General features: G+C 39.3%; 1 protein-coding gene across 3 annotated transcripts in view; it reads left to right on the top strand.

The window, feature by feature from the left end:
- UNC79 (unc-79 homolog, NALCN channel complex subunit) overlaps positions 1-12,474 on the top strand; it is a 114,511-nt gene that overhangs the window by 38,395 nt on the left and 63,642 nt on the right. For 2 of the 3 annotated variants that reach the window (XM_074148882.1, XM_074148883.1), the window contains 4 exons: positions 177-358; positions 1,599-1,800; positions 3,436-3,615; positions 9,635-9,921. In XM_074148882.1, the coding sequence (XP_074004983.1) occupies positions 177-358; positions 1,599-1,800; positions 3,436-3,615; positions 9,635-9,921 (851 nt within the window). Of the gene's footprint in view, positions 1-176; positions 359-1,598; positions 1,801-3,435; positions 3,616-4,671; positions 4,738-9,634; positions 9,922-12,474 lie in introns of all 3 variants that reach the window. The other variant, XM_074148881.1, reaches the window with a different exon arrangement.

The raw sequence follows: 12,474 nt of genomic DNA, 5'->3' as shown, positions 1-12,474 counted from the left end.
ATAAAGCTTTCGGATAATTAGAGTAAAATAAAAATTACAATACTTACTGGGTATTTTTTGTTGTTACTTTCTCAGATGTGCATATTTCTAGGAGTGGTATATTAATCAGGACATAAAAAGGCCATTGCCTAAATTAATATGCATATTTTCTTTGTCTGGGGACACGTCTGGTACAGTGGAGAAGGTGGCTGTGTTGTGCAGATTTTTGGATATTCACTCTGTGACAAAAAACCACCTACTGAAGTACTCTTTGGCTCACGCATTCTGCTGTTTCCTGACTGCTGTGGAAGATGTCAACCCAGCAGTAGCTACAAGGGCTGGGCTATTACTTGACACCATAAAGAGGCCAGCTTTACAGGTAGGTTCATTACATGGGGAAAAAATACATTCAAACTGGAATCTGGGTTTTCAGCTGAAGTTCAAAGCAGTTCAGGCGTACAGCATCATGGTCACTGCTAATACCTCTTTAGGCAAGCCGTACGGGGCTTGGTAATTGACGTATGCACAAAATAGCCAAGGGAAATGATACTGCCCTAGCCCCAACTTTGATAACTGCAAAGGATTACTATGGCATTTGAACTGCTATCATAGAAAGCTGTAAATGTTTTTTTTATTATTTTAAAATTTATGGACATTTTTCAATTTAAAAAAATGTAACTACAAGCCTTATGACACCCTGCTGAGCTGACAGTGAGAAAATATATTCAAGAAAAACCAAACATGGTCTTGATCTTTTCAAGATTTACTTAGGCGTGTAATTTTTAGCATTTGAGAGACCCTGCCAATCAGAATTCTCATTAATAAAACAAAGCAGATATGAAAGTTGATCAGAGCCTACCTATACAAGCAAGAAAAAAAAAATATCTCATAGTACGCAATTCAGTTAGAGTTCTCTGGAGAATAGAATGAATATGTATTTTAAAAAGTTTAGTGTTATTGCCTGTAAAAAGCTATTAATATTTGCTAGCTTTATCCATATAGTACCTTTTCAAAGTAGTTTCTAGAGAACTTGAATTCACTGAGTTGACTGAGACTGTAACCAGTATACTGCATTTTCATATTTAATGTGTGGGTTTTCTTCTCCAACGTAAGTCTTGATGCTACACCCAAAGTTCTAGTGCAAATAAAATACAGAAGCATTTTGAGGCAAAGTGCTTCTGATTGATACGCTTCACCACATAATCTTTTTTCCTCTGTTTGGGCTTGATGATTCATTCTTTTTGTAATTAAGGGCTTGATTCAGTTGCCTAAGTATAAGCTTTTTCTTAGGCAGGGGTGTGTGAAGAGAATAATTTGATATTGTGTACCAAATGTGCAGCAGGGCAGAACTTTACCTGTATTGCTCTTTGTATTGCTCAAAACCTTAGCAAATACTACGTTCCAAATATGGTGTTCATTTATCTCTTTCCTTACCTTATTTTCCACTGATACCAGTAGCATTAGTCCTGATTTAAAGGACTTGGTAGGAAAAAGGAGCTATATCTTTATCCTGTAGTAATTAACAGAAGTTGTGAGCTTTGACCTCCCTTTGCTTTGAAAAATGCTTGAAATTTTCGCTTCTCAGTTCTGTGTTGGTGTTTTATTTTTTTTCTCTGTAGGGTCTCTGCCTCTGCCTTGATTTCCAGTTCGACACAGTTGTCAAGGACAGGCCCACCATTCTTAGTAAGCTTTTGCTACTTCATTTTCTAAAAGCGGATATTCCAGCTTTGAGCTGGGAGTTCTTTGTGAATCGCTTTGAGACCTTGTCTCTGGAAGCACAGCTTCATCTGGACTGCAACAAAGAATTCCCTTTCCCAACAAGTAAGCAGAGTCCAAATCAATCTGATCACCTTTTATCAGCTTCTGGAATTTCAGCTGCCTGCATGGGGTCTGAGACAGATGTAGGTCTCACCTGTATAAATTCTTTGAAAATAAGTAATCTTTAAGGCCAAAAGAGCTGAAGTGAGCATTTTTGACTGCCCGAATACAAATTAGGCTATATTCTGTCGCACCTTTGGGCGTCACGTTTTACTCTCACTAGGATGCGATTGCCAGCCTTGGTTGAAACATGGTCTGGTTCTGTGATCAGCTGCAACCTGCATTAACCCACTCATTCTTTTGTACATGTTCTTATGCTATCAACATTGGTATTCTCAAAGGCCTGGGTCACACCTGACCCTACTCTGTAGTGGTCTGAACAAAGACAGTCCTGGGAGCTGTATGACCCTTGAAGAGCAAACATGCATGGGGCACAGCACACGAACTCTTAAAGCTGGTGCTCAGTTAACCATTCCTGCAGTGACAAATGTTTGTGTTTGTCCTGTTCATGCTTGGGTTCTTGATGAGATCCCATGTCTCCTTCCATTCACTAGGGGGGGCTAAAAAGTAATTCTTGCATGATTGTTTAACATGCTGAGGAACTGGAAACTTCCTTACCCAAGTGGTGGCCCATGAGGCAGATCTGTTTCCATCTGAGTTGCTTGGAGGAGGCAGGGGCACCTGTTGGGACAGCGTGTGCTGCCTCAGCAGCCTAATGCCTCCTCCCACACTTGCATGGAGCCCAGGGCCTAAAAAAGCCCAGGTGCTGCTGCTGTATCCATGCAGAAGGTGGGTAGAACTGCAAACATTTTCTTCTCCATATGCAAGTAGCTTGACCCAAAGCTGAGAACTCCTGCTGTGGCCTGAGGAGGGAGCCTGGGCACTAGTATCTAGCACCTCTGGCTGCAAGTGTAGGGTCATGTCTTTAAATATGCATATTTGAGAGTGATTGAAAATTTAAAATATGCAAAAGATTTTTCAAGTTTCTTTTTAAGGTTTCTCTTTGCCTTTTCAAAGACATGAGTGGTATAAAGGATGGGCTCACCAGCTTTAGTCTCTCAGATAATTAAACTTAATGGGTTTGAATGCACTATAGACATGAGTATAGAAAAGTATCGGTGACCCCATTAAGACATGCAGTGATACTGGTGGTAACACCCATGTAGATGCATAATCACACAGATTTTTGGAGATGCTGTTCAAATCCAGGATGATAGGTGTAGGCAGGACAGGAGGTCAGTGAGGCAAAATTAGTGGGCACATTTGGTTATGAGTGCATTAAACGTGATCCATACTCATGAGATTTCTGCCATTTTAAATAGAGGCCACCTCATATTCCCTTAGCCTGAAATTCAGGTTTTTGGTTTCAAGAACCTGTTTTTATCCAATCTCTAAAGAAAGAAGTAACAGCATAATATTTAAACATAATATTTTAAACACAGTTATGCCATTTGGGGTTTTATGGATTTCAGAATGAGAGCATGCAAATGAGTACCTTGCAGATGGACCCCTTGAGCCCATGTGAAGCTTTGTTGACCCGAGTGGGACCTGGGGCCCAGTTGCATTTGGCACTTGGCAGCGTTAAGGCCTCACCATGCTGTGGAATGAATCCTAACTTGGTCACTTGCATTTGCAAAGCTATCACTGCTGTCCGGACAAATGTCGCCAACCTCAGTGATGCAGCAATGTGGAAGATCAAGAGGGCTCGTTTCGCACGTAATCGTCAGAAGAGTGTGCGTTCCCTGAGGGACAGTGTGAAGGGACCAGTGGAGTCAAAGAGAGCGCTCTCCCTTCCAGAAACCTTAACCACCAAAATTCGTTGAGTATCTATTTATATTTTTGTGACACGTCTGTATCTTCTCCCTTAGGATTGTATCCTGTTGTTGGGTACACATCATAATTACCAATATTTATCCAATTGGGATAGAAAATTCAGGTTTCTGACTGATTTGGGCATTATTCAGATAATGACAAGTTAGCGAGTTTGACAATGAACGTAGACAAACAATATGTCTATGCTGTGTTTGTTTAAAGTGCCAGAACAAAATGCTCCAAGACTAGTTTGTGGATGGATCTTAATTTTTATTTGTGGCTAATACACAGTAGATTTGTCTAAAATAGACACAGTGTTTACAGAAAAATTCCTCCGTTACTAATTTATTTATTAACTGTAATTATTAATCAGTGCATGTAGCATATGCTAGACATCTTAAAAACAACTGTTAATGTCTCAAATGAGCTTTTGGATATCTTCAGAATTCCTTTGTTAGGAAAACAACACCCATGTAACACATCCTTCTGCCAGGTTGTATAGGAGGTCCTAGATGCTGGAAGTCCATAGGCCTGTAGGGAGCGCTGTACAGATACCTTTCCAAGCAGAAATAAAGCTTACCCGTTCTCATTTAGAGAATTTTACAAACACAGATTAGTCTTTTTATTCAAATTGGACCTCTCACATTGCTCCTACCCATATAATAGGAACTGATAAAATGTTCAAACCTGGGTGCTGGTGAATTGTTAACATAAAAGGCAATTCCTTTTCTGCAAAACAAACACCACCATATTTTGGGACTCTTAGGTAATCCTTCTTGACCAATTTCTGATCCTGCGTAGAGGCTCCTGTGCGGTGACTCCCGTACCAGCAAAACTAAAACTCCACTTTTCTCCATCGTTCAGAACACAGTGCACAAAATCTGTAGGGCACAGAAGTGATACGTTTCAAACAGTTACACTCACTGCCTGACAACAGTGCATGAGTAAATGAACATAAATGCGCTAGCACTGAATATATGCTGAAGCAGATGTCAGTACTGCCTTTTTTAAATAGAGTTGCTCTTGGTTTTTGTGTGTGTGTGTTTGTTTGTCTTTTTTAAGCTGTGAGCTTGACCAGACATGAGCAGTCTGCTCCAGCACTTGGAGGAACACCAGAGCAAACACCAGGTGGGTTTAACAAGGGGGGTGTTTTGGTGGAACAGGAAAAGGAAGGCACTAGTGCTGGATTTCTTACTTACTCATGAGATAAACTTAGGCAAGATGGACATTGTCTATCAGACACAGTGAATCATGCCTCAGCATGGTTCCAAAAGGTGTAAATTAAAGTTTTGCTCTTGATCTGTACTGAAAACTGACCCCAGTTGTAAATAGTGCTCCAGGGCTGGAAGTTATTCAGAGGCAGTCAGCTATGCCAGCAGCGCCTCACCCTCCCATGTTTCATTGCTCACAGGAACATTAGTAGGCTGGCCCCATGGGTCACCTATCTTCAGCCTGATCTTTAACCTTCAGCTTTTAGAGACAGCAGACAGAGTGCTTTTGATTGTCGGTACTGTAAATTACGTTTGTCTCCTCTGTATGCTTATGGGCATCTTAAGTCCCTTGTTTTATATTTACTGACATTTTGTGAAGGTGTCACCCTTCGGTCAGGCATTTGTAGAATACCTAGCTCAGCAGGGTCCGAGTAATCTCTAAATAATTGTGACTACTGACAGTTCTTGCTCTGACTCCTGTGTAGACCGACCATTTGGAAGTGAAAAATCTCAGATTCAGATCTCATATTCCTTCATCAAGACTTGCAGTATTTCCAACAGACACAAATTCAGAATGAGAACAGATCAGCTTACTAGGTGATCAGCTGGGAGGAAAATACCTTGCCAGTGTGGGCGCTGACTAAGCTGTGAAATGGACTAAGAGAGCTTCTGCATTAGCAGTATATAACCCTGTCATACTAGCCCAGTGAGAGCTGGAAATCAACCAGTTCCTTACAGAGCATACATGTGGGTTGTCACAGGCTCACAGAAGGAACAAATGAAATAACGGTGCCATGAACAAAGGTGTTGGTGAATGATTGTTCTTCATTTAATAGCACCATTCACTTGCTCTATACCGGTCTTAAGAAAACTTGTCACATAAGAAGTGTCGGTCTCACAGTTAATATTGTTAGCCATTGTGATTTATTAGATGCATTTTGGTATTTCAGAGCTTCTGTTTCCAGACTCAGGTAATTTATCACCCAAGCTACAAATTTAGGTTCCACTAAAATGTATATATAAAAAGCTGCATGTGGCTAGTAACCACTGATGTGAAGAAAAGTCTGATAATATGATTCAAAATTATCATGGATGCTTTGGAAACTAGGAGACAAATGACTGTCCCTCTCCTCTTTCCCAGTATTTATTTCTTTCTAAAATCTTAATTTTTTGTAAAATAGGGTTGGTTTTTTTTTTTCAAGATTTGACTCATAGTTTTTAACACTTTGTATTGGCAGTACTGAGCATATGTGATTCGTCTAGGGAACTAACAGACTCCTAAACATAGGCTGTACATCTGCTGTAGAAAAACATGAATTTTATACATATCACTTGGAATAACTAGTCCTCTCGCTCATCTGTTCTTTCTAGATCTAAAACTGTGGTCCTTGCACAGTTCAAATGCAAGCTGAATTCAATGTGTGTTCTGTGGGGACTATACACCAGGATCATGTATTTGTTCATCTGTCCTTTACAATACCCTGTAGAGAGTTTCATTGATAGGTACAGGGATCACAACTGGGACAAAGCATGATAGAATTGTGATCTATGTTTTATGTTATATTGTGGTATACCTTAAAGTAATTTGGAGGTAAAGGGTTCTTTCTGATAGAATGGGACATATGAATAAAGAGATGAATCTGTGGGCATAAGTCTAGATTGAATTTTGGAGTGGTGGCTGTGTATTAACTAGAAGGCTGTGTGTATGGTGATGTGAGGTCCTCTGTGTGTGTGTGTATGTATATACCTTGTATATACACACATACCCAAATTGTATATGTATGTGCACACATTTTGAGGGGTAAAAGCCACCATAGCCACTGTAAAGACAGGGTGGCCTTGGTTTTGCATTCTCAGCTTGACTCTAAACAGCTTGATTAGGTACAGGATACCCTATATCAAGTGTTAATGAAGTGAAAGTTTAGTTCAAGCTTGATATAAATTAAGACCCATTTCAAACAGCAGAGGAAGGTTTTCTGGACTCTGAAAATCTATTGCCTAAATGGGATCATAAGGTTTTTGTATTTTTAAATGAGCAGTTCCCCATTGCTGGTTCATTTCAGTTTTCTGCATTAGAAGTAAGAACAGGAGGTGATTGACATTCCTTAGACTTGATCCTTACAAGAATGAGGACAAACTACTCGGGGCGAAGCTCTGTTTGCTATGTCCTGCTGTATAGTTTCCAGTGAGAAATGAGATTTTAATGCTTCAGAAAATGTAATAATATTTCTGGAAAGTAAAATGTCAGGAAAAGTCCTGGAAGTGTCTGTTAACTGGTGTTAGTGTTACAAACTCATGGCAAAATTGAGCATTTCATCACCGAGCTTCAAAATTATGTTGTTCAGCAAGTGAAAGTAAAATAGGTTAATCTTTTCAGATAATTACTCATTGAGTTCTATTTGGAGAACCAGGATTTATTTAGAGCCCCACGATCCTTTGACTCATTCTATCTTATCTCCTTCTTTGTTTTATGGAAAATCTCACAACATGTAATAGAGCTAAAAATGAGTACAGCTGAAGAAAACAGTCTAGTATCATCTTTATGAAATAGCGTCTTTTTGATATAATTTAATGGAAAAATTTAACGTGGGTATAATATGTGGAAAGAATATTTCTCAGTTGTTGTCCACAAATCTGAATTTATTTTCTATATGCTTTTTTAATGTGCTTCTGAAAGTGGAACTTGCTGTATTTCTCATTCTAGTTATTTCAGAATTTGTTTCCTTTTTGCATCTGCAAATCTTGGTCCAGCAAAAGTTTGGATAGAGAATTTTCATTTTGAACAAAGGTTTCTATAAATAAAAAATCCCGGTGAAAACTGTTTGGAATAAAAAGTATTATATAATATGAAGTTCATTATTTCTTTTTACCAACGTAAGAATAACTTTCCTTTACTGGTTTCAGTAGAAGTGATTCTGAAAATTTCCCCCCTACTCTTCATTTTCATCTATCATAAAAATAGCAACCTTCTCCCATGCTCAGCAAAACAGCCAATCAAACAAAACCCTTTGCTCACACACCAATAAAACATAAAATATTTAAAATTATTTTTAAAAAGAAACACACATTCTTCACCAGCAAAACTGCAGTATAAGACAGATGGAGTTGAACCAGCAAAGGAGTTTCTTGTCAGAATAGCATAATACATTGAAAATATGGGTAAATTAGAATATTAAAATAATTCTTAGTATTTGCTATAAATATACAACTATTAATTTACAGAAACCCTAAGACATGTAAGTAACTGTAACAGATAAAGTGGATATTAGTTTCTTGCTATTAACCCTAACGCAGGCATGAAAGAGCAATGTTAAGATTATACTTTGAGCTAATTTTGCTTGTAGGGTCTGTCCTGCAAACTTCAACTGTTCTTGCAAAAGTAGGGAGTATTTCCAATAGTTGAAAGGATTTATCCTTGAAGTGAAAACAAGTAGATTGTTTTATAATTCTGTTTGATACCGGCTTGCTTTATTTCATTTATTTGCTGTTAGACAGATTTTTAACCACAGATCAGAAAATACATCAGAATACATTTTAGTAACAGTTCATTGTAATTGTTAACAGTTACAGTGTTTAATGAGCAAACTAAAATTGATGGTGTCATTAAAACTTAATTTTCAAGTATTGCCCCATTTTCATGCTGTCAAAATAATATTTTCTGTTCCCTTTGATTATCCTGGTGGAAATAATTTTTATTTATTTTGCATATAATCCATAGATAATGCATTTTATCTATAGAGAAGCGTTTAAATTATATTCCTGTTTTAAAATAGAACATGTTAGAATAATATACTTCACTGTGCTTTAGCCATGCATTCGGAATTATTTAATAAAAAGAATGGGATATACTGATGTGTGAAATAACTGCTGTTTTTCATGAATTCAATTCCTGGTGTTGGCATAACGTAGATCTTTAGGAACTGCTGAGTACTGAAAAAAGGGTGAAATAGGAGGATAACTCCAAAGACAATTACTAGAGAATTCTAGTAATGATAAATGGTCTTAACAGGAAGTGCTGGATTTTAAAAAAAGATTGAAGTATGAAACTACTTGCCTAGTTGGCAATGTTATTTGCAGTGTGTCTGTTTTGCTTGGATAGTGATAGCCAGCACCCAAGCTTCCTTGTGCCTTGTAAGTAGCCTCTTGTCTTTCACATGATCATATTCCCACACAAAGTATTATTTCCATTCAGTGTTTATAAAACCAAGTCTTAGGCTTCTTCTCTGGGAAAAAGTCATGGAAGTTTTGACATAATAGTGTCCCAAAACCTAATATAGTGCCTACATTTTGGCCCAAGTTGTCTGAGGGGAAATACGGACTCAAAGCAAAAAGGGGAAGTCTTCATTCTTTGTTTTAGCATTATTTGGTAGAATTCCCTCCGTCTCCTACACTTGCCATTTTGTACATCCTCCACTGGCAAAGACTAATGTCCACGAACTTTTGCTGAGGAAAGTCTGAAAACTATGCCAGATGAGAATTTGGTGGCAGTGGGATTTGATTCTCCTTTAAGGCATAGATGTGAAGGAATAAAACTGCTCAATCTGGCAGAAACGCACTGGGATGGGAAGACAAACAGCTCAGTTGAACATGGGAAAGCTGAGAAATGGGGTTCAGTGTTCACAGTAGTTGTTGAAGTGCTGTTGAGCCTGAGGCAACAGAGGAACAGTGCCCTCAGAAATGCATGCCTGTCTCCTGTGACTTCACCGTGTGTATTTGGGCAGAAATGGAGCAATAGAAAAATATTCTGGTGTATTCTGTACCCAGTTTACAGTCTTATCCAGTGACTGATACCAATGTCTCTCTTGTGCCAATAGGACAACCCTCCCCAGAGAATGATAATACAATAAAGGACCTGCTGCCAGAGGATGCTGGGATTGATCACCAGACTGTCCACCAGCTTATTACTGTGCTAATGAAGTTCATGGCAAAGGATGAGAGCAGCGCTGAGTCGGACATCAGCAGTGCTAAAGCTTTCAATACAGTCAAGCGCCATCTGTACGTCCTGCTTGGTTATGATCAGCAGGAAGGATGCTTCATGATTGCTCCACAAAAAATGCGTGTCTCAACCTGCTTTAATGCCTTTATTGCAGGAATAGCACAAGTAGGTGAAAGCACTTACTACTTTTTGCAGCTTTCTTATTGCCTGTTGTTGAAATGGTGGTAGCACAGCCTTCTTTGTACCAAAATAATAGTTGAATGTGGTAATCCTACTGAAAATTTCCTAACACCTCTTCAGTTGGTGAGTTTGCAAAGGAGGATGGCAGCTTGTTCTCTACTTTCAGAAGGCTCTGTGTAGCCTAATCAAGTGCTTTCTGTAGGTTTTGGCTTTGCAGTTAAAAAGTAAACAGTTAAATAAAAGTATACTAATAACTTCCTACTAGTAACTTCCTTCTACTCTGAACTTGCTGCATCATTGGCGTAGAGATTAGTTTTGTGTGTATGGAGGCATGCAAATACTACCCTGTATAAAAAATTAGAGACTGCTCCAAACCTCTTTGCCCTCTTTCCCTAACCTCTGAATGTCTTACTTTCCTCATGTGTCATTCCCTCCTTTCCCATTTAGGAAGACCTGGAACCCCTGTGCTCTTGCTTGTTTCTCTGCATGAATGGTCTGTGAACTCTTTGTCATTCTTCACTTTGTAGGAGATTAATTCTCCTCCTTCCTTGGAGCGTACCAGGACTTTCTGTTCTCCCTTTCCTAGGGAGTGGTGCCACCATGATAAACTTCTGCCTATATTGTTGTCATAAATGACTGAGCACATCCTTGCCTCGTGCCCTCTTTCTCTGTCTTGTAAAGAGGGTGGTAATTTCCTACCTCACAAGGCTCTTCTAAGGCTCAACTAATTCTTACTGATAGAGCAGTTGGCGATGCTAGGCTGAAAAACGTTTTACGCTTGCAGAGTATTCTTATTATTTGCAATGAAACATCATCATCATCTCCACACTTCTTCTTTATCCCTGTCTCTCATAAAGGATTACCTTAGAGGAGAGAGGGGGTTGTGATTTCAGATCTCCCCCCCCTTCCCCCGCCCCAGCTCTTAAAATGCTTACTGTAGCCTTCAAACATTGTTTAAAGTTACCCTGGCCTCTTCTGTATCTGCAATTCTTATCAGGATTTTCTAGCTCATACGTTGGAATCCATGATTTTTTCAAAGTGAACTGTAATGCAGATGCTTGGATAAACTTTCACAGTCATGGAGAAGTCAGGTATCCGTGTTTCAGTAAGCAAAATAGAAGGTGATAATACAAACTGGGTACCTGCAAATGCATCGTGATCCATTGTCTTGGAGTACCATTGCGATGTGTTGTTAATCATCTTCCATTTGTACAGTTTTAAGCTGAAGCATGTAAAAGGAGATTCTGGCCTGTTACTGTTGTACTGAGAGTCTGAAAGTTGTAGTTTAGATCACAGGGCAGTACCTTCCACATTTTTCTACATGTTTTCCAAGTTTGGATTCCCAAACTTCAGTGATCATAATTGACCTGATTTTTCAGAAGTACTACTTACTGCAACTCTAAATTAATCAGCCCATGCCTTTTCTCTTCTACCTTTAAAATGTCTTCTGATAGCTGAATCCACCATTTCTGTTAGAAAAGCTCTGTAGTTGAACCCTGGCTCCCTTGACATCAAATGGAGATTGAGAACTTCAGTTGGCCAGGATTTTTCTCCATGTAGCAGACATCACAACTTTAATTTATACTTTTGGGGGATTTTTTTTTTTCTTAGCTATAGGGCTGCTTTGTGTTGGGAATCTCCTTTGCTGCAAGAGAAATCCGAAGACGTGTTTAGAGAGCGAAAACTGAGTATGGAGCTCTTAAGAGATCTATTTCAGTTACACTCCCTCCACCCCCAGTCATAAATATTTGCTTTCTCCAATAGCTCTGCAAAGGCTGGGATTGGCCTAACTTGCTGTTTGGGTGATTTTGATTCCAAGCTTGGTTGGAATGGTCAGTTCAAGGAAAAAAAATAAATAAAAATTAAACATCTTTTAGTATTTTGCATCATAAAATCTGTGTATGCAGAACTCCTGAAAGCATAAAATGCCTTTTTCTCTCCCGAACAGCAGAAGTGGCCGAGTTTGGGTGTTTGCGGTCGGTGCGGTATGGCCCCGCATGGTGGCAATGTTGTACAAGCCTGTTGGGGCCGGGGAGCCGGCAGTGCCCGGCTCTGCTCAGTGTCCCCCGCTGGGCTCTGCTCAGTGTTTGCAACATCATTTATTCTGGACCTTCCTGTGACAACTTAAAAAATGGGTCTGCTGGGCTTAAGACATGTTTGCCTTACAGTATGTGCTGTGTTAAGGCAGGGCTCTGTCTTCCTTGTACGGATGAGTTTTTCCCTAACCGTGCAATATAACTGTTATCACACCCTGAGGAGATGCGGCATTGCAGGGTAGAACCGTATTTGGTGATTATCATCATCTGTTCAACAGCCTCACCCTACACGGATAGACATGGGATTCATCTGTTTAGCTCCGTGCATGCAGCACAAAAATTTGAGACAGCTGCACATCAAACTAGAGAATTTTACAGGGAAAAACTTTCAGTCAGCTTGTTCAGGAGGGAACTTGAGAGATGAGTTCTGTGTTTGTAAGTTAAGCTCATCCTCTTGTAACGAAAACAAAACCAAAAAAAGAAATACAGGCCTGAAGGAAAT

Source organism: Numenius arquata, chromosome 6, assembly GCF_964106895.1.
Source record: "Numenius arquata chromosome 6, bNumArq3.hap1.1, whole genome shotgun sequence".
In the NCBI taxonomy this organism is placed as follows: Eukaryota; Metazoa; Chordata; class Aves; order Charadriiformes; family Scolopacidae; genus Numenius; species Numenius arquata.
The sequence above is the reverse complement of the archived record's forward strand: the minus strand, read 5'-3'. Positions and strand labels throughout refer to the sequence as shown.